Source organism: Alosa sapidissima, chromosome 3 (genome assembly GCF_018492685.1).
Source record: "Alosa sapidissima isolate fAloSap1 chromosome 3, fAloSap1.pri, whole genome shotgun sequence".
Classification (NCBI taxonomy): domain Eukaryota; kingdom Metazoa; phylum Chordata; class Actinopteri; order Clupeiformes; family Clupeidae; genus Alosa; species Alosa sapidissima.
Window position 1 is genome coordinate 23,314,122 of NC_055959.1, and position 22,500 is coordinate 23,336,621.

The 22,500-nt window shown below is 46.6% G+C and overlaps 1 protein-coding gene across 2 annotated transcripts in view; it reads left to right on the plus strand.

Moving 5' to 3' along the window:
- cep112 (centrosomal protein 112) overlaps positions 1 to 22,500 on the plus strand; it is a 110,350-nt gene that overhangs the window by 49,873 nt on the left and 37,977 nt on the right. For both annotated transcript variants that reach the window (XM_042085646.1, XM_042085647.1), the window contains exons 18-20: positions 1,137 to 1,244; positions 5,862 to 6,044; positions 17,969 to 18,199. In XM_042085646.1, coding sequence (XP_041941580.1) covers positions 1,137 to 1,244; positions 5,862 to 6,044; positions 17,969 to 18,199 — 522 coding nt within the window. The remainder of the gene's footprint in view (positions 1 to 1,136; positions 1,245 to 5,861; positions 6,045 to 17,968; positions 18,200 to 22,500) is intronic.

The following is a 22,500-nucleotide window of genomic DNA, read 5'->3' on the forward strand; positions in this document are numbered from 1 at the left end:
AGAATTCCATAATGTTGCCTGCCTACGGCCGAACAACACCCGTGGGAATACCCATTACCAATCCCACTCTCACTCGTGCTATATTGCTTAAATATATATATATATATATCTGTCTTAGTCTCTCCCTCTCTCATCTCTGTCTCTTTCTCTCTGACAGATCTCATGCTCATAAACATGTCTGTGGGTAGGTGGTCAGGGGTATCCATCATCCTCTCTGACCTTCTGGAGGGTTTCAGCTCATCATGGGAGCTTGCACGTTCCTTCCTATATCATTAACACGCATGCACTGTCTCATTTGCGCTGTCTTGTAGTTGCCTCCTACACTTTTTCCTCAGCTACTTCGCTTAATCCACCTTTCACTCTTCCACCTACTTCATATGCTCATTCTCTCTCTCTCTCTCTCTTTCACTCTGTTTCTTTCTCTTTTAAGTTTTCACCTGCAAACCAAACTGTACAACCAAACTGTGTTGTAGCTAAAAAAGACAGCTCATTATTGTGCTATTTTTATTAGTATAGTAGGACATTCAGGTTATTTCCTTTTATTTGCTCCAACAAAATTAACCTCATTTCCTGGATGATGAAGCAGTTGTTATTAATTAATTAGACATTGCTTGTGATTTTATAAAGATAGATAGATAGATAGATAGATACTTTATTGATCCCCAGGGGAAATTCAAGGTCTTCAAGGTCATAAACACGTATTATGAATTAAAGTAGCACAATGTAGGCATTGTCAACGTACTGCGTACCCATCTAGCGCTAAGGGTATACCGAACGTGTCTAGTACTGTAGAAAGGGGTCACATTCCTTTTCAGAACAACAAAGATACATAGTTCAATACTCATAGGGGTTCCGAGCATGCATCATTATTGACGAAGCCTCAACTATTATAAGTCTGTGTATCATCAAAATTAGTTTGAAGCCATTTTAAGTTAAAACAGAAGTATGGTTGCCCTGACCTCACTTGGATGGAGATTAGAATCCGGATCGGCGTTAGGTAAGGTTAGTAATATGTCATTATATGCTATTACATTCGAAGTGTGCAGCAGAACGTGATAAGAACACATATTGGGGGATGTCTTTGTGATTGTTTGAGTTATTGTAGTGAGTAATGGATTTCCCTTTCCTCTTTTTAGATGGAGAAGGTGGAGGCTGATCTGAACCAGTCCAAAGCAGTCCGAGAGGCGCAGGCCAAAGAGTTCGGCTATCAGCTGGAGGAGCTCAAGCAGCGATATGAACAGCAGGTCAGTACCGCCCGTGTACCCGTATTGCATGTGTCAGTCTGTCCGTCTATTTGACAGGCTTATCTGCCCCGTGCTGTTATAATCAGTTGTATGCATGCATAGCCCCTTTTTTCTCAGAGTATGACAACTGTAAGACAACTGTGATTTTTATTTATTGAGACAAGTGTTTGAGAGCATATAGCAGTCTGATTTCAGTGCCTCACATCTGTGTGGTGGTGGATATGGCCAATTATCTCTTATTGTATGCCCATAAGGATATACTATTGGCCAGCCACATAATCATATGGATTCTAATCCTCATTTGATGCCATCATATCGCCTTTCCATCGCTTCCTACTGATTGGAAATCTAAAAGTCATTTTGTTCAATTTAAATCCCTCTGGTTGATAAAGAATCGTTCTCTTTTGTGTTGACTTCAATTAAACCGTTGAAATGCCCGTCAACTGATCCATCTGATAAGGCAGGAGAAAGCGTCTCTACCCACCGAGCCTCTTAATTACTGTTCTCATGGTACAGTCTGTGAAAATCTTGCATATTTTCTAGAAAGGAGAAACCAATTTCTATGGAGCGTTGCTCATTTGTTCACATGTCATCCATAGAAATGGGCACATAACCTGAGATCTCTATCTGGGCCCCATTGATAGAGATAGATAGATAGATAGATACTTTATTGATCCCCAGGGGATATTCAAGAAAATATCCCATCGGTGATATCCATTGGGCTACGAGTTGTCCATAAAATGTAGAGTATGTTTAAATGGCACTGTACAATTGTGTACAATACACACTGTTGTTTCTGTAATATTTGCCTCCAAATGCATCACAGCTTCCCGTTCCACATTCATAGCCACCCCATCCATTTAGCAAAGGATGAAAGACACCAGCCATGTGGATTGTGGCAAATTCTTTTGAAGGATTAGATTGAGTGTAGTTTTCATCCATGCTTACGGATTGCGATAATGAAGAATGCAGCGTGGCAGATCAGTTTGCAGAGTGGATAAATCTGCCAACTGAGTGCCAATTAAGTTTTCAAATTGTTTTTCTGTCCTTGGACTGGATTTTCAGCCACACATAGTTTGTTTACAGATAAGAAGGCGTAATAATGTACAAGTACATTCATATTTTTTTCCATACGTGCTGGAGGCATATGATCATAATATCCCAGTCAGCAACCAAAGGCACAAGTGTCTCATAATAGCTGAGTGTTGTATACCCAGAAGCAGAAGCACTTCTAAGGCTGATTTTAAATGTAATTATTGTAAATTGAATAGATTAAAACATGTCTAAAACTAGCTGTCTACATAGCTAAACATGTAGACAGCTAGTAGCCAGCAGACTTGTTTTTATCAACACCAACAGCCATATAGTTGGAACTGATAAAAGCTACCTGCCATGCTAATTGGTAAATTTGGCAATATATTTACTGATGTTGAGCTGTAAAAGTCTCTTCACTGGACTTTTGACCCAACAAACCTGTGGGTTGTACAGTATAGCATAGCTTAGTGTAGTCTGTAAATTAAGTGACCCAACAAACCCAACTCTTCACTGGACTTTTGACCCAACAAACCTGTGGGTTGTACAGTATAGCATAGCTTAGTGTAGTCTGTAAATTAAGTGACCCAACAAACCCTTCGCTCCATGAAGGCATTTTCAATTTTGCTGTTACATTAGTCGGTAGTGTGAAGAAAAAAAATCCCTCATATCAATAAGTTGGAACTTGTTTGATTTGACAGACATGAACAGTGTCTTTGTATTTTGGCACGTACATTGATCAAAGGGGCTGTGTAAGTAATTTTTTGAGTACCCATTGAAATCCACCATTACAATGAAGAACACAGGGTGAAGAGCTCCAGATAAAGAATTAAATAAAAGATTTGTTTTGTGTCTTCCACAAGAGTGTTCCACAAAGTCTACTAGAAGGTCAGGTTCAGCCGTTCTTCTGGACACAAAGGGGTCATGAGCCAGACATCAACGCCAGGGTCACCCGGAGACCAGCCTTTAAATGAGCAGCTTGTTGCCTAGTGACCCTGCTGCCACTGTGACATCATGCCAGGCTCCCAGCTCTTTTCATTCTGAAGAGAGGTTAGAGGTCACAGGCAGATATGGGGGGGGGGGGGGGGGGGGGGCATTAGAACATGCAGATATCCAACCGAGGGTCCAAATTCTCTCTCTCTCTCTCTCTCTCTCTCCAGCTCTCTCTCTCTTGCTCTCTCACACACACATTGCAGACTCCCTCCCTGTCCCTCTCATGGCTCTTAGTTCACTCACACTCACACAAAAGAGCCCGTCATCCCTCCTGTACTTGAAGAAGCAGAGAAAAAGACCTCAAACAAACCTCCCGCTCTCTCTCTACACACACACACACACACACACACACACACCCTCACACACACCCTCACCCCTGCGGAGTTCATGCTGCCCCTCTCCTTCTGCTCATTTTTTCTCATTCTTTCATCCCTACTCTGTCTCTCTCTCTCTCTCTCTCTGTCTTTTTCTCGCTTTCACTCATCAGTCTGTGCTCCCTCCCTCTGTGATGATTGTATCCCAGCTCAGCACTGACATTCCCATTGCTGCCCTGTCGCTTTAAGATGTCTGCCACCCCATAAGCTCTCACTACTGGTGTTGCTCTGACGCCACCGAACTCATGCTGTTTCCATTGCTCCCCTCTCCCTCTCACTACAGCATCCCTTCTTTCCAGTGTCAATCTGCATTAATGGGGATCTGTTCTGCCAACACGGACCCCCCCCCCCCACATACACCAATAGTGATCATTTTCAAAAAAAATCACGGCACTATGGGAATGTGATCACGTAAGTTACGCTTAAGGTTTTTCTGAGAGATGAGCGGCTTCGTGGGAATTGGTAGGTGGGGCTGAGAAATCGCTTGTGGCTAACTTGAGCTAGGTTGGTTAGCTGTTTGCACTGTCGTCAAGACTCAAGTGGAGTACTGCGAAGACAAGTCAGGCGTCCAGAAATTGATTCACTCAAATTTGTAAACGGCTGTCATAAAAAGTGGGTGGAGTTAGTCGATCTACCCACAAATCACCGCTGACTGCTTGAAGTGTCATTATTACTGTTCTCTGTGTTCGCACATGCTTCTTTTGGTCAGTGCAGAGGCAGCATGCAAGCGTGACCAATAGAAATGGTCTTGTACAGCTTTAACACAGTTAAGGCTAGGGCCAGGGTTTCCTAACCTGCTGCATTTGCAACATTCTGAGAGTGCTAGCTTTTCCTAATGGCTAACCTGGATATTTGTTTTTACCCGAGCACACGTTCCCTTTTTTTGCTCCTGGCAACCTCCGACGTGAAGAAAGCCCTCCGATTTCAGACCTCGGCGCATCTGCCATCAAACTGAAGGGTGGGAAAGGGGGAAACCATGCCTCCCCGGCATATTTTTGGCCAGCGTTCCCTTCATGGCCTTCTCTTGCATCTCTCTGGGGTATGTCTGGCTTCCTGCAGGACCTCCCTATTCACCACCTGCTCTGAATAGCCACCAGAGCAGCCTCTTGCTGTCAGGCCCAGGTAGGGTGCCACCACGAGCATTGTAGGGGGATTAGCATCAAAGTGGCAGAGGACCGGGCCCTGCCGAGCCGGCTGGTGGGGGGTGTGGTGGGGGGGGGTGGTTTGGGGGACCGGTGGAGGTCAGCGTACCCTGCCTGCAAAGAGGGGGCGACTGAGGGGGCAGTGCGGGGAGTGGGAGCCCTGGGAAAACGGCTATGGCTCGATCTCATCACCAGCCCTGAGAGTGTGGAGCACAGCAGGCAGAAAGACAGCGGGAGAGAAGGACAAACTCTTTTCGCCTTTTGTTTGTTCATTTCTGTGTTTCTGTTTTTATCTTCTTTCTCCTTTTCTTGCTCTTTTTGTTCATTTACGGTCGCTTTTGTGGATTACAGTTCAGTTAGGGAGAGAGGTAGCGGTTTATAGTTTTTTTGTTGTTGTTTCTTTCAGTATTTTTTTGTATTTCAAAGTTTACGTTCATTGTAATGTCATTTTCAAACATACGAATCGCAAAACGTATGGATGTTAGTCATTTTTGAGTAGAGAAAGATAGATCTCTGTTACGCTAAATCATGAAGGCAAGTGTATGTTTTGAAGTATCTGTATTTTAGAGCATTTTGGTATCTCTTCGATTTCAGGTATAGCACACGTTGTCACATTTTGACGTTTTATATTATATCATATTGAAGTCAAGAATGCCGTTGTCATTAAAGTTACATGTTTTTCTCCAGTGGGGTAAAATATGTAGTAGCGAATATTTTCCACTATTCCAGCTGTATAGCTTCATAGCAGCAGTGGGAGGGACGACTCGTGCGCCCCTCTTAGCTGGCCTAGTCCATCCTGGTCTTTTAGGATGGCAGCATTGGCGAGTGGACAGCTGCTAGCGAGAGGGAGAAACGTACAGTCATCATGAACAGAAACGGTGGGGAGGGGAGGAACAGCATGAGGTCATTGTGATGTAAAAGCGTAATATCAAGATCTTGTTATGTTGTGAGGCGGAGAAATAATAAAAGAGAGGGGGAAAAAACTTTTTTTTTCCTGCTGTGCTTTGGACAAGTTGTCATGACGACAGGGATGTTCTGTCTGATGAAGTCTTGTTGCCTCCTTGTTGTCCAATCAGATGGTGGAGCTGAGACTGCAGCACGAGCAGGAGAGGACGCACGTCCTCCAGCAGCATAATGCCGAGAAGGACAGCTTGGTCCAAGAGCACCAGCGGGAGATCCAGAGTCTGGAGGAGCAGGCACGGGCCGCCGTGACCCAGTACCAACGCAGCACACAGGAATGGAGGAAGCGCGACGGACAGGTAGGGGATCACGACAGCACGTACGCTTTTTCGCTTTGACGACTTTTGTCGGTAACAATATTTGTATTGTTATTTTTGTATCGCTTTTTGAACGCTCTGAAATGAATTCTCACAAGTAAGTGTTAGAGTTATTTTCTTATATTCTAATTAAAAAGATTTTTAAGAACTTTTTTCCTCACGGAAACAAAAAGCGTTATTTCTTTACCGCGCAGTACGTTTGGACAAAACTCTGAAATGTCATTTCGCGTCAAAGAAATTCTTAACAGTGGAAACTTTTTTTGTATCTTTTTTTTTCTTTTTCTTTTGAAAAATCTTCTCTCACATTTCATTTTGTCTCAGTGGGGTATAGCACTAGAGCTGAAAAGCCCCAGATGCGGAAAGGGCAGGTTACCACAGGAGAGCGAGCGCCGAGCAATTCTGGCCTTTTATTCCCCTCCCTGGGTTGCATTTCTCTTTTCTTTGGCCCCCGTTGTTGGGCTGGGGCAGGGGCAGGGGCTGAGCCGTGTGCCCACACCCTGATGCTCCAGCACTGGGGATCGGCGGTGGGGCCCCGGGCTGCCGGACTCGGCTGGATAAGCTCTCCGCTCTGCAGGTAGTCGTCGCCTGCCGCAGCTTCGTCGCCAGTTAGTACGCTGCTCCTGCCGCAAGCCCTTCCGCGTATACAGCGATGAATTACAACTGTCCCAATTTTGCAAAAAGAAAAATAAAAGAATAGCAATTTAGATCACTCTTGCCCCTTCTCTCTTCTTTTTGTCTCTCTATTGCCTGTTCCGCCAAATCCCCTTTTTACTTCACCTCCACTGGAATCGCATTCAGTCTGGCTGCTGGTGGGGTCTCAGTGGGAAGCCGCTTGACAGGCTAGCCCCCAACTGTGGGTGGATTTGACTCTTCAAACCCCAAATGAAATGTAAATTGTCGGCATAGCGGGAAAGGGGTCTGCTGGTGCTTCGCTTGAGAAGCAAGCCTAGCCGCAGTAGCTCTTGTACCATGGGGCATATACATGTGTCAGGTAGCACATACCCTAAAGCAGGTCAACCATCACCTTCTGCCACCATCGTAGGTGTATTAGGATCCAGTTAGGCATTGTGTAAAGTCATTTGTATTTCTAAGTCTATAATGATTTCTAAGTTTATAATGATTACATGACTAGTGCCATGTTAAGAGTAATAATTATGTTTATAATGTGGTTATTGATTTCTAATAATTAAGCAAACTGTTTACATAAAACCTTTTTTTTTTTCAAAGTTCTGCCATTTCAGTACAGTGGCTTAAGTAAAAGTAAAAGATGAAGGCTTTGATGTTTTTGACATATATGTTGGATTAAATGAGTATGGATCACAAATTGAGCCTCTCTACCAAACCCTACAGACTGGCTTGTTCGCTCTGTCCAGCGTATATGAAGCGGCTGAACAACAGGAGTCCGTGCTGGCCCGCCACTATCACAACGTCTAGTCCTCCATCACGTCTGGAGAAACGCAAATGAGCAACTTGCCTTTTCTCCTGGGAGCTCTGTCTGTGGTTTGGCTACTGTGGATTTCAGCTTGGAATTGGACTGATGATGTGATTGCAGTCAATCAACCACTGAACCGTAACACCCCCTCGCTCCATGAGGGTGAGAAGAGCAGGAAGCACTACAGCGGGAAGCCTCCCCTCCCACACAGACCCAACATGAGAGGTTGCCCTGTCCATCATTGCACAAGACTGAATGCTGCATGGAATAATTTCTGATGTTACTTAGCTTCAAAAGGCAAGGAATTCCTTTTAACCTAGACCCACGTTCAAAACAAGGCAGTGATCATCCATTCTGTGTTTTGGTAAAAAAAGAAGGCGCTAACTGTGTGTGTGTGTGTGTGTGTGTGTGTGTGCGTGCGTGCGTGCGCGAGAAAGAGAGGCTGAGCTCAGGATGGGTGTAGGGTAAAAGAAGAAGAGAGAACAGAACTCTCCACACCAAGCACATTTTAAAAGTCAAGGCCGTATCAAAACTCCAGGATTGAAACCAGTTTCATCATATTTTGATGGAGCCAGATCAGAGCCTCTGTCTGCCTTGATGCACCTCAAACTGAGTTTGACAGTTGAGATGGAGTTTGTGAGGCCAAAGGGGAGGGCACGTCTGAAGCCTCCTACCTGGACACAGAAATCATCCAAGCCCTGGACTTTGCGAGATAAGACAGCCCAGAAGTGCACTTCTGGACACTCTGACATAAACCTAATTTCTCCCCTTCCGTGAAGTGGAGGGAGAAGCAGTCAAGCATGAGGAAGGCTCTCAAAAGTAGAAGTCAGCTGGTTTTCTGGAGAGGGTTTCTGGGCCACGAGTGGGAAGAAAAAGGGTCAGTAACCCTGGCCAGCCACCTCCTGCATGTGCTCAGTGGAGGAGTTGGAAGCGGTTGATACAAGCAATATTTATTTATATACTTGAAAGAAGGCTTTGGACAAAAGGGTTGGAAAGGAGGTTGGCCGCTGGCTTCTCGCTTGGAGATGTTGGGGAAAAAAAGGGTGCTCTGTAGAGGGAGAGCTTGCAAGGTTTGCGGATGTCCATCTCTCACACACACACACACACACACACACACATACACACATACACACGCACATAAACAGACAGACACATTGAAGATGAGTCACTCTGGACTCATCCCGTTGATGTGGTCAGCTAGCCTAGCGGGAGATCAAGCCGTAGCGGATGGCGCTGGATGAGGAGGCGGCAAGTGAGCTGCGTGGTGCCCACCCATCCAAACGCACAGGGCCCTTTTGTTCTCGGGGCTCCAGGCTTTGTTTTTGTCTGCGTGCATCGGCCCTCCTTCCACACCGACGGCGGCCTGCCCTCGCACCCGAGCCAAGGAGCTCAGCTGTTGCACGTGACAGGACAGTGCTCCTCTTTGTTCTCCGGCGAGGAGGACGGACCAAAACATACCTGCGCCCCTCTGGTTTAGCAAGCACCGTCTTCCCGCTATCGCAGTGTTGGCCAAGCGGCTCCATTTGTTTTATCCTTGACCTTGTTTTCCTTTCTCCCTGACTATCTGACTATGCAGACGTTAGCCATTGTGGGATAGTGTTTCTGGAGCTACAGCTGTGATATCTGTTTCCAGCCGTTATTCCGGGCAGTGCAGAGCTTTTATTGATTGCCGTCTTTAGTTTCTGCAGTTATTATTGAACACACACAAAGGGAAGCAGTCTGAATCAGATTCTCAAGGATCAAGTCTGGAATGGATGTTTTTTTTCTCTCTCTCCCTGAACCTGAAGCTGCTGTTTGTTTTTCTTTTTTTTCTGTTGAGGGGGCAGTTGAAGGGGGTGGGGGGTAGTTACCATCCCTTAGGCTCAACCCCCTGCATGGGTACTGTGTGAAGATGAAAGGGATAATGGGCGAGGGTGGTGTCGGCGGTCCACACTGGAGGTCTCTCTCTCTCCTTCGACCCTGGCTGGCTCTTTATAAAGAGATTCGACCCTTAGATACTCTGTAGTTCGCCTTAAAACAACAGCTCATTCAAAGATTTAAAAGGATTCAAAAGATGCAGTGGTTTTCCTCTGTGTTGTCCTTTGTAGATATTTTGAGCTATTTGCACTGGCTCTGTGTCTGACCCAAGTGATGGGGCTTCCCTCTGCAACTGTTCCTCCTTTAACTCACACTAGAATGGAAGCATGTGGAAGAATGGAAGATGTGTTTATTTTTGTACTCTCTTAGCCTCTGTAAAGTCAGTATGTTTGCATGGATGCAATAGCCTGGTTAAGGTCACAAGTTCAACTTAGAAACTAGACCAAACTAAGATGTCTATAGAGCTGTTTAAATAAATAGTCAATGTAAACTGACATATTTGACTAGACAACAATGCGTTGTCTTATAGGAAGAGCAACAGAAATGGGATAGAAACCCTGATCGTGGGTCTGGAGAGATCTAAGCATACACATTTGTTTTTCAGTTAATATGGGTGTGACCAAATTCACCCTGAATCACAAGTATTAATGTAGTAGAGTTTAGTCTGATTCTGTCGTGGATGGGCTGATATCAGATAAGTGGTTTGCACTGTGAAGGTAAACATAGTCAGTGTTTCAGATATGTTGTTTCATGTTTTTTCCCTACCGCCTGAATGCTGAAACATAGTAATGCTGTTTGCAGTGTCATCCTGTATGGAGGAGATGTAAGCTATTTTATATGCTGCCACTCAAATCTCCAGTATGACATTTTCTATTCTCCAACTTCATTTGAAATTTAGTTCTTTCTTTATCCTTCGACCACTTTATTTTTCTCTTTTATCTTTGATGAATTTTGTATTTTCCTTTTTTGCCCCCTAACTAATATATCAGAGATCAAACAGCATGGTGGAGAATCAGAGATCCTCAGACCCCCCCCCCCCCCCCCCCCTTCATTTTCCTCCACCCTCTCTTTGCTGCTGTGATTGGCAAATTAATGACGTTGTCAAACTCTCAAATCTCTGGGTAAGAGATTAGTGGCCAGTGAAGCAGAAGTTGTGGCATGACGGTGCGAGAGTGAAGCAGGCTGTAATCAGAACCCCTTGGCTCTGATGCACAGGGCACAGGCCGGAGGAATCTGTGAGCCATGTCTCCAGTAAGCGGATTGTCCCAACCACAGCTTCTCATGCTAGACATGACAAACTGTTTCTGTCAGTACTTTGCTGTGACGTGCACAATTCTGACGCACCAGCACTCATTGCATGGATACAGAAGATGGAGTACCTGGAGCCTGTAAAAAGGATGTCGAAACAAGTAGTGAAAGAAATTCGACTGGAGTTCGACTGGCTCTATGACTAAAATGCGAGTTGTTTGTGTAACACACTGTTTGGTTCCAAGTCTTTGTGTCGACTTTTGCTCTTTTTCTAGGCTTTGACCATCAACATTTGTTTGGTGTTGCTGAGTCTACTTTTAGTCCTGTTGACAAAAAAAATGCATAATGTGTTTGACCCTAAGCGGGGGGGAAAAAAGTGGAGGAAGAGAAAAAGAAAAAAGCTTCCTCAAACCACTGCCTCTCCACGGCCCATTGTTTCAATCAGAGCTGAGCCTTTCATGTGGGACAGAAATGGCGTGTCAGACCACGGCTGTCCACAGACCCAGCTGTGCTCGGCAGAGGGGATTTATGTGTTGATGAGGTTGGAACTCAATAAAGGCAGCACAGTTCAGTGGGGGAAGAAAGCGTCAAGCTTTTTCGCTCCCTGCACCAACTTCCCCCAACCTCACTCAAATGCCAATATTTCCATCGGTCTTATGAAGCAAATGGCTCAGAGTGTTTGGCCTGAAAACAGCCACCCAACTGCCCCCCCCCCCCATCCTCTCACCAAGTACACCACCACCACCCCACCCATCCCTTAAAAAGATGCTAATGAGCTGTGCGAGAGCTGATACCAGGCCTCGGCTGCGGCTCTTTCATGTGTGGGCACCGGCAGGGCCTTTCATGCCGCACTGGGCTAGAACACAGACAGAGAGAGAGGGAGGGAGGAACGTGCCACAAGATATGCGGCTGCCGCCAGCTATTAGCATTCCCCATGCCATGTGTGTCACTGCAGCGAGTGCAGTCGCTGGCACTCTGGCTGTGGATTTGCTTGTTTGCATAGTGGGCTGTTTATGTGTTTGCTACTTCATAATACCCAAGATCTATTCAAGCACAAACAGGTATCACATCAGGTTACGTTTGTATTTGGTCTTACTTCTTGATAAGACCGTGATCATGATTATTAATTGTAGCGGGCATGATGGGTCTTAGTTATTTGTATTTAGCTGTGGTCAGAAGTGATGGTTTCTTGGTGTTTTACTGTATGCCCCCAACATTGTCTTCAAGGCAGCGCTGCTTGGAAGACGCTAGGGTTAGGCATGGGTTAAGGTTAGGGTTGGGGTTAGGTTAAGGATTAGGTGCCTTTAAGTCGACTGTGGCAGCGCTGCCTGGAAGACAACGTTGGGGGCATAAAACACCATCAAGCGAAGTGATGTGTGGTGCTTGAGGCTTCTACTTTTGGCAAGCAACACAGGCATGGTCAATGCTACCTTCCATCTACAACGCCTAAGGATTACCCAACGCTGACGAGCCCTTGAACAAAGTTTGGATTTTACATCATGTGTTGCACTGTATAAGACCAAACCCTACATCCCATGTCCGTGGAAACATGGACGGATTATGAACTTTCGGGCCCCTGGGCCCAGATGTATTAAAGGCCCCCCACTAATTGTCGTATATGTGGAAGGGAGGTTTGGGTGTCCTCCCTCAGAAATGTTTTAATTTGTTTGATGTGATTTCCTGTATTCTGGTGCATTTTGGGGATGGCCAATACTAAATTCATTCAGATTCATAGCCTACATTCTGATGTGTTGATATTGATTTCATGCAAAGGCTTGGGCTTCAGGGCCCCCTGACCCCTTGGGCCCCCGGGCCCGGTAGGCCCGTGCAGTAATCCATCTCTGCGTGGAAATAAGCTGAAATTGATTATGTCAAAGCACACCAGAAAGTTTAGTGTTGTTATGTTAAGGCTCTCAATCAGAGCCTGAATATCTCCTCTTCTCTCAATTTCAACTCTATATTATCTGGGCAAATGTAGAAGGTCAAAGCAGATGGAAGGGTGTGCATTACATTCAAACACCAAGCACAGCACAGAAGAGACTTTAAGATCAAATAGCCTTTAGCCACTGGCCAACAGACAAGAGTCTGCTTGAGACCTGTATAAGTATCACCAGTGAAGCACTCACCACTCACTCCTCTCATTAGAAAAAACCTTCTCTAGTAGCTCTGAGGACATCTCGTAGGTCATCTCAGATCTGAGACGCTGGGGTTGCTGGTGAATCCCACTCTGCTGTCATAAGATTGGCTGCTCTCCAGGTGCTCATGCAGTCTGTCCTGCTAGTGAAGCTGATGAGGATGATTGCTGGAGTGGTTTCCTGCTGGCTTCTTTCCACTGGATTTGCATTCAGAACTTGTGGTGTGCATAGAGGCTGGGACGAGGAGTCCAACTCAACCTGATTTCATCCTCTGTCAAGATTCAAAGAAGTAATTCAGTAATTCATGAAAAAAAAAGATTTTTTCTTCTTCACATAAATCAAAAAGGGACTACAGTGTACTGCCTATATATGTGTGCTCTAGCTGTGTCTGTCAACCATACCCTCAAGCCCAGCATCCTCATGCCTCGTTCTCACCAGATGCGTGTGCATTCTGTGTACCCTGTCACTACTGCGCCGTGGTTGCGCACGTGTGTGTAGATAGATAGATAGATACTTTATTGATCCCCAAGGGGATATTCAAGGGTCTCAGTAGTATACAGACATCACACGCAACATGCACTTACAGCAGAAATGGTAATAAGTATAAACATATAACTAAACTCCACTGTACAATAAAGACAGTAGAAGATAAGAAAGATAAGAAAACTAACAAAACTAAATACTAAATAAACGAAAATTCGTTCGTTTAAATAAAAAGAAAATTCCCACCAATTTTACGCACCGGAAACAGCTGTTTCAATCGGCTGCTGTGTTGCTCGTGTTTTGCCAAAAAATGGACGACAACGCGATCAACCTGTGCGACATGAGAGACGAGTGATAGGCCCTAATAACTTGAGGAATTCGATGTGGAAGCACTTCGGGTTTTGGGTATATCAAACTATGGAGAATGACAAAGCGGTATGCAAACTGTGCAATCGTGAGAAAATTTGTTTGACATTTCTAATCGTAAACACAGACACAGCTACGTTAAAGCCTGCTGTAATGATTTTCACTGATATTATGGCAGTCCACTCTGCTTATTGTTTTTTGAGAATGTTGCACTCCTGTTTGTCATTGTGCACGAAACTTCTCGCCAATAAATCATCAGAAATATTGCTGGCTTGTGCGTCTACAAGCGCCCTCTTTACGTTCGTCCTAATGCCTGTTAGTTGTTTGTGGATTGGCCTATATTTGGCGTTTAAAATGGAAACGTCTTTAGACATGAAAAATCGATTTTACAATCGATTCAATGAACACTTATGTCTCAAAAATCGAACAGGATTTTTTCACAAAAGTGACAGCCCTACTTCTGACACACTTGCCTCTTGCGTGAAAAATAGCCACCTCCTTTGTTCTCTAGCTGGCTATATTAGCATCACTGGAAATGAGGACTACCCTCAATGAACTTCCAAGAATAAATAAAGGTTGAATGAATGAATGAATGTCTTGTGGTTTCAGTGCCTGAGACACACGTCTCACGGAGGCAGTTTGAAAGCTCTAACCTTTGAACATGGGCACCGAAACAAGAACGAGCAGATAACACAGCCGTACCCATACTTTACCCATACACCATGCATCTGGTGTGAACGAGGCATTATAGGTCTGATGGCATTTTCACAATTCTTGACAGCAGATGGTAAACTGTGTCCCACTCTAGCCCTCTTCCTCATTGTGGTCTACTTGCCGGCTTTAGGACTCCTCAAATGTCTAAGACAATTCATTATGTTGGATCTACTTGTGATTATTGGTCATTGTATTGGGCCTACTTGTGATTACTTGTCATTGTGTTGGATATCCTTTTGATTACTGGTCATTATGGATCACTAAGGGCCTTATAACAAGTGACAAATCTACATTCTGGCCTACAGTACCCAGACATGAGGACACCGTTCACAGGGAACCTGTAGGAGATCTTACTGTAAATGCACTACCCTCAAACTGAGCCACTGCTCCTGTGCATACAGTGACTGAATGTACACAGAGAATGTGCTAATGGACTGATCCAAGTGTATTATGTTGTTTGCCATCTGGCTTAGTTTGGTTTCTTGCAAACATCAAAAGACTATTTTATTTCAGTAATAGCTCTGTAGGATTGGCGTGGCTTAATTTTTCCCTTTGATGCAATTCCTTCCAAATTGTTTTTCTTTCTTGATTTGGTTTACCGTCTGTTTTGGTATTAATGTTGCATCGGGGAAGCTAAGAGATCTGAGGCTTCCAGCATCAAGCTAATTAGCTTAATTCTTTAATTATAAACAGACAGCACACACCTGGCTAGACAACAGCAGAACAGAGTATCCCTTTCATTTGTGGTATAGTTCTGTACAATGAAGAATTAGTCCCCTTCGTCCGGTTGAAGAGTGTGTTATAGATGGAACTTCCGAGGGGCTAGTAGAGTAATGGGCAGGCAGTGATGCTCTCTGGGCCTCTTGGTGTGGGGGGGCCCTCCACCGCTCCACTAGAGAGAGAGAGAGAGAGAGAGTCAGAGTCAGGAGAGGCAGAGTAGGAGGTGGAGAGTGAGAATGAGAGAGAGTTTGTGACTAAGTGTTTGTATGACATGCCTTTGAAGTGTTGCTGCTGCTTCTTCTGCTGCTGGTGAATTACCCCAAGTGCCTGCCACTGAGAGAGTTTGTTTCCTGTCTGACTGCCACTAGAGGCCCCGATAGACAGCCCAGGCCGCCTCCCCTCATTTGCCCTGGGATCAGAGGAAGGCAGAGCACTCCCTGGCACTCAGGAGCCCTGAGCTCTGTGCCACTGGTCTGGGATCAGCCGTGACATGCCTCGAGTCAGCACCCATCAGGCTGCAGATCATACGTTTCTATGTCAGCGTGTCCTGCATTGAATACTCTGATGAGACTGAATGCAGATGAATGCAGCGCTGAGTGATGCGCTGCTGAATGCAGTCTGATGACACGCTCATGAATACAACGCTCATCCATCATGTGTACCTGCCTTTGAGGAAGCTGCCATCTCTGTTCAGCTGGTTTCCATCTAAACACATAAAGGGAAAAGCACTGTCTTTTCAGTAGGTTTGAGAGTGCAGTGTGGTGGAAAGGGGTGCAGCAGTGCAGCCAGAGCGTGTAGGCCTATGTGTTTATTGTGGGGTGTCAGAGTTCAGTCTAGTCAGTCTGCAGAGCTACACACACACACACACACACAGATACACACACACACACAGAGGCACACACAGAGGCACACAGTCCCTGTCAATGTTTTGTCATTTCCAGCTTTCTACTCCTTTCTGTGAGCCATCTGCCCAACCTGGCTGTCAGGCCGCGTCGCCAGTCTAGCCCCTCAGATTGTTTTTCCAGCCCCCATGAGATGAGAAGTGGCCACAGTCCCCTCACACACACACACACACACACACACACACACACACACACACACAAACAGACACACACACACCCCACGCCTGTGAGTAACTGACCTTTGATTTTCGCTAATTTCTCTCATTAAATCAAACCGCTGACCTCTGTGGAATGCGGCCCTTTGATGTTGCACCCTGTGGCAGCGCAGATCAGAGGGGGAGCGGTTTCGCCTTTCCCCCTTGCTAACCCCCGGCTGCTTTTTAAACACACACACACACACACACACAAAGAGAGAGATGGAAGTGTCTGCATGACATCTGTCCGGTCCTGTCCTCATTCCCCCTGTACTCAGAAACACACCGCGGATAAACGCTGAACCTGTTCTGTATGTCCGCCTGCCTGCCTGGACCCTGAGGGGAAGGAGCCCTGGCCCCAATGTCTTTGATCTTCCTCACTGAATGGCATCATGACTTGGTGTGTTTGTGTGTGTGTGTGTGTGTGTGCCTGTGTGTGTCTGTGTGTGTCTGTGTGTTGTGTCTGTGTTTCTCTGTGTGCACATGAGTTGAAAGCACCACTTTGTGCTTTATCAGTTCCTGTCCTAGAAATGAAAACTCATGACCTTGACATTGGAAGCATTCTTTTTAATTGCACTTTGATGTGTGCATGATTGCTTATCCGTGTGTGTGTGTGTGGCTTAAGTGTATTATGACATACCTTTGTGCATGTTGGTGAGTGGTAAACCTGGTATGTAGTTGATGCAATATACTGTGCCCTGCTGTAAACACAGGGTGTGTTCGAAACGGGAGACAGCTGCCTACTGCCTCCCTCCCTACATAGAGAGCTGTCTCACTAGACATGACTTTGGATTAAATGCATCTTTTAAAAATGAGCGTAGCACTCTAGAATCTTTGGTTAACACTACGGTATGACGTTAGCAAAGGCCTGACGTTAAACTAAATTAGCTTACGTAAGATAGCAGGCTAACGGTATAAATTAGTTTTACGGCCGGCAGATATATCAGACCAGACGCTATTAATGGTTACAACAATGGCATAATCAGATAGTAAATTGTTTATTTCTAATCTGTAATCTACAAATCTAAGCAAAATAAGGTCACACAAATGACATTTTAAACAGATTCAGCAGCCATTACCGATGTCATCCGCCATTTTTGTTTACCTTTCACAGCTGTTTCAGACGTTGCCGCAAGGGATTATGGGTAGGAGGGAGCATGAAGTGTGCATCGATGCTGCCTTCAAAAATGACCGTTATTTGGGAATTCTAAGATATCTTAAAAGGCAGCAGAATTTGTTTTTTCGGTTTCGAACCGCACTTGCTGCCTTGCTCCCCAGTTAGATATCTTAAAAGGCAGCAACTTTACCCGTTTCGAACACACCCACAAACTCTTGTGAATGCAAGCATTCAGCAGCACGCTATACTATACTGCATCTCATCCTGTTGAAAAGTATGATGCCGCAATACCCAGAAACACTTTTGCACATTTGTTTTATACACAGATGTACTGTATTTACCAACCTTTTTATAGCTTTCCGTATTTACACATTGGTACATTGTACATCATGTGTCAGGATGTTTGTACTGGGTAATATGCATGTTTTAGGATTGTGTGTGTCTATGCAGGTGTGTGTATGTCTGATCTTTTGCACCGTGCGCACATGCGCATACACACTGTTTTGTTGTGTGTGTGTGTGCGTGTGTGCGCGTGTGTATGTGTGTGTGTGTGTGTGTGTGTGTGCACGAGTACCTCTGTGTCTCCAAACACGTTCCCACTCAACTATGTCGTCCTGTCCCATCTCTTCTGTCCCCACTGTCTGTACAAATGCTTGTGTGTGTGTGTGTGTGTGTGTGTGTGTCCTAAAACAATGCCCCTACTCACCTGTATCCTCCTGCCCCCCCCATGTGCTGCAGCGTGTGGCGGAGCTGGAGGCCCAGGTGCAGTCCCTTCGAGAGGAGCTGCTGCAGACGCACAGCCAGCGCAAGCAGCAGCTGATCGAGCTGGGGCTGCTGCGCGAGGAGGAGCGCCAGCGCGCCGCCCGGGACCAGGAGGCCGCCGTCACGCGCCTCCGCGCCGAGATGGAGCGCGTACGCCAGGACCTGGAGCGCAGCCATGCCGCCGAGAGGGAGCTGGCGCTGGAGAAGGTGTGTATGGGAAGGTGGCGGGGAACGGGATCGCACCAAATGTGTGTGTGTGTGTGTGTGTGTGTGTGTGTGTGTGTGTGTGGGTGGGGAGGGGGGGTAAGGGTAACCAGCTCGTTTCTGCTGATACCGCTCCCGGTACCGAGGTGAGTGCATGTTTGGCTGTCTTCAAGGTGGTGCATCGGCATGGAGGAATCGGCATGGAGGGAGGAATCTTCACGCACTGTTTTCTCCCGTCAGAGGTTGACTTGTCTTCATACCGGTACTGTGTGTGTGTGTGTGTGTGTGTGTGTGTGTGTGTGTGGGGACTTAATGGAGGCCTGTGCAGCAAAAGTGGAGGAAAGAAAATATGGCAAATCAGCCTATAGAAGCCACTTATTCCCTCTCTCCCTCTTCCTCTCTTTCTTCCCTCTCTCCCCCTCTCTCTCCCTCTCCCTCCCCTTCTCTCTCCCTCCCTCGGTGTTGCCTCTGTCCCTGGAGCTTACTGCAGTACTGCTGACTTCTCGTCTCAGATTGACATGTAAACAGACTGTCCCTGAGTGTCCTCCACTGGGCCGCTCCAGCTGTACTCCATTAGAGCTCAACTTCAGGGCTGCTCAGAGTTTGCTTAGGAATGTTGCAGCCTTCATCCTTTAGGCACTCGACATCTAGCGCAGACACGGCAGTTGTGTGTCTGTCTGTGTGTGTGCGCTTGTGTGTGTGTGTGTGTGTGTAGGTAGCTGTGTGTCTTCGAACGTGTGTTTGCAAGCGAGAGAGTCTCCCTTGCTCTCGCTTGCTGGTAACAGAAACCAGGGCTGGGGAAAGCTCCCATAATCCTGTGCAGGTTGAGCAGGAAGCGGGAGAAAGGTGGCGTTGATCAGGAGCAGTAATCCTGATTAGGCCCATCAAAGCGATTACTCCACGTCCGCGGACAAAAACGAAGGAGAGCAAAAGCGAGAGAGAGAGAGAGAGAGACAGAGAGAGAGAGGAGTGCGTCAATGCCGTGCGGGACGCTGCGGACATCTGTGATGCATTACTCACCGGGCCCTGGCCTCCATAAATCCCGCCGCTGCCACCATTTTGGGACCAGATGCGACCGTGAACCTGAGCACCCCCAGACCCAGACCCTTGATCCACCATCACATCAACGCAGACCCGGACTCTAAAGGATGCTTGCTGAGCGCCATATTGTTTTCCTTGCATATTGTTACTCCTGCAGTGTAGACCAGGCACACAGCCAGTGATGGGGACATTTTGATCTATGGTGCTGACAGAGATTGCTTTGAGCCACACAAAGCTTCAGGAGTCTCTGAAAAATACTACCCAGGTGCAGGAGCAAGAGTGAGAATCGTTTTGGAAGAGTATACTCTGTGCACGGATGTGCTCCCAAAAGAAAGTTGTTGCTTAGCTACCTGCCTCCCTGTCTAAATGACCCATGGCCAGAAATCTCTGTTTTTTAGCCTTATCAAGGCAAAAGTGCAGGTGTGTGTGTGTGTGTGTGTGTGAACAGTTTGTGACCCAGGAACAGACCTTCATCTCACTCAAACTCTCTCCTGAGGCCATGAGTCGGCTCAACTCCATTTACCCGGCAATTGTCTGGACCTCGTGGAACTGTCTGGAAGCTTCACCTTCGCTCCCTGCTCTTGCTATCGCGTGTCTCTTCTCTCTGCCGTCAGAGAAATAATTAATTGTTTCACACACACACACACACACACACACACACACACACACACACACACACACACACACACACACACACACACACACACACACACACATATGCGCATCACTTCTCATATATGCGCATACATCTTATTCTTCCAGCATAAGCAGGAAGCGTAACAGTTGTCTGGGGAAGTCATTGCTCTCGCCTCTTTACACTCACCCTTTTCCCCCCAGCTCCAACTTCGTGTGAGTTTTTATCGGAGGGTGAAAGTTTCAGCATTTCATTTAGTCAGCCAGTCTTTTCTTCCTGCCCCCTTCACAATCACACACACTCACACACACACACAGACACACACTCACACACAGACACAGACACACACACACACACACACACACACACACACGTTCCTCCAACACCCCCCCCCCCCCCCCACCCCACCCTGCCTTTCGTCTCCCGGCGGCCAGATCCGTATTGACTTGGGCTGTGTTTTGTAGGCTGAAAATGTCTCCTTGTGTTTGATGCGGACGGAAGCGCTGCGCTCTGCAGTCGGCCGCTCCGCTCCTGGACTGGACTGACGCCGCGTTTGAACACTCTGCACAGATCCCCAGAAAAAGAAGGGAGGAGAAATCCATTAAATCCATGAATGGATTTTCATCAAAAGAAGCGTTTTTCTCCCCCCCCCCCTCCCCCCCTTCTCTCACACTCTCTCTCTCTCTCTCTTTCCATCTCTGACTCTGTCTGTCTCTGAGTCTCTCGCTTTTTTTGCCTGTGGAGGAGAGTTTGTGGAATAAAATAATGAGTAACAGAGCGTCAGAGAGAAAAAAGGGAGAGAGAGATAAGATCATGCATTAGATTGTTCCAGCGTCTGAGTTCCTTACAAAAAGGAAAAGGGGGGTTGGAGGTGGGGGACTGGTGGGGGATGTTGAGGGAAAGGGGAATGAGGGTGAAGGGGGGGGGGGGGGGGGGGGGGGGGGTTAGGAAAAAGGGACTTTATTTCAGTTCATCTGGTGACTACTGAGCTGTTTTATCTGCAGGCTGCGTGAGCTGTCGCCTGCGCCCAATCTCCAGCCTCCACAGAAGGTCCCCGCGAGCCTTGTTGTGCCAGATAAACCTGCCTCCTCCGACAGGCAGGCCTCCGCCCACACCCCCACCCGCGCACCTGTCTGTGAAGCTCTCCCCCTCTCTTTTCTTCTCTCGCTCTCTATCTCTCTCTCTCTTCTCTTCTCTCACTCTCTATCTCTCTCTCTCTTCTCTCTGCAGACTAAGCTGAATTAGGACTTTTCAGAAGCCGCCGAGTGAGACCTGTGTAGTAGAATGTGCCGCCACCCTTTTCAACTTTTTTGCCAACGTGGGCCCTTTTCTGCAGGAAAGTTTGTGCAAGTTACATGCCAGACGTCTGATCAAGCTAATCCCCCTCTCAGTGTGGTCAGGGAGGACTTCACTCAAACAGAGATTGTGTCGAAGTCAGAATCTTTCTGATGTAGTTGATGGAAGTTTGGGTCCATTAAGTCACATGGCAGTGGACTTAGTTGCTGAATGAATGTCGTCTTCTACGTTAGCAGTTAGCAGTGGGTATCCATCCCTCTCTGTGTGAGACCAGAGATCAGGTCTGTGATGGAGAAATGTTTGTTAGTTCAGCCAAAGCAACGTGTTAAAGCAACACCAAAGACTTTTTTGCACCTTAATATAATGTTTCCAAAATCACTGGGTGAACGGCACTTCTGCATTCGCTTCGTGGCCCTCTATCGGCTATAACCGCACTATGTAAGTTTGCCAGATCGGGTAGCAGATCTGTAGTTCAATGGAATGAGACATAATTAACATACAAATTTGACTTGCTTCAGATGTCGCAATGCATCATACTTACATTAAATCATGCAACATACTCTGCCATGTCTGTGGACATGTTATGGACATGTGCTTTAAATACATAAAAGATGTATACATAAGGTCACTGTTTTGGTACATAATCTGCAATGTAAAGGTCCATGCTGGCTGGACTTGACAACAGTGATCACATAATCCCCCCAACACACACACACACATGCACTGTTATCACAGTCTCATTAAGACACCTGCGCTATTGACGGGGCCCTGTCAGATGTGCGCAGGCGGGGTGGGTGGGTGGGGGGGGGGGGGCAGGAGGGTTATGAGGCAGTGCTGAAAGACTATCCGCCCTTCTCCTACGCACTGCGTGAAAGTGTGCCATCGGAACGGATGAAGAACTGATGGAGGCCGATAAGCAGCTGGTCTGCTGAGCCAGACGCCAGGCTTTCCGTGCCTAATCTCTCACTCGGAACCCGAAATCCCCCCTTTTGAGCGAGACCAACTGGAAAAGGTAAATGAGTCCAGGACGGGACTAAATCCCCGCTCAGGAAAGCAGCCTTAAAAACGCTCTGAGCCTCGGTTCGGTCGGGTTCGTGTGCCATTCGTCTGTTTTTCTCATTGGAATCGCCCAGTGCCAGAGTAGACTATGCTCCCCTTGATAATGTGGCTTTTAATAAGAGTTTTTCATATAAACACGGGGGTCAGTCGTCACTTGACCTCTGGAGTGGAGGCAGTCAGCGGCTCGTGTTTAGGGCCTATTAGCGGGGCTGGCTGTGTCTAATTGCTTTGCGATCGCGCTGCACTGATATTGACCTAATTTCTTGGGCCTTGG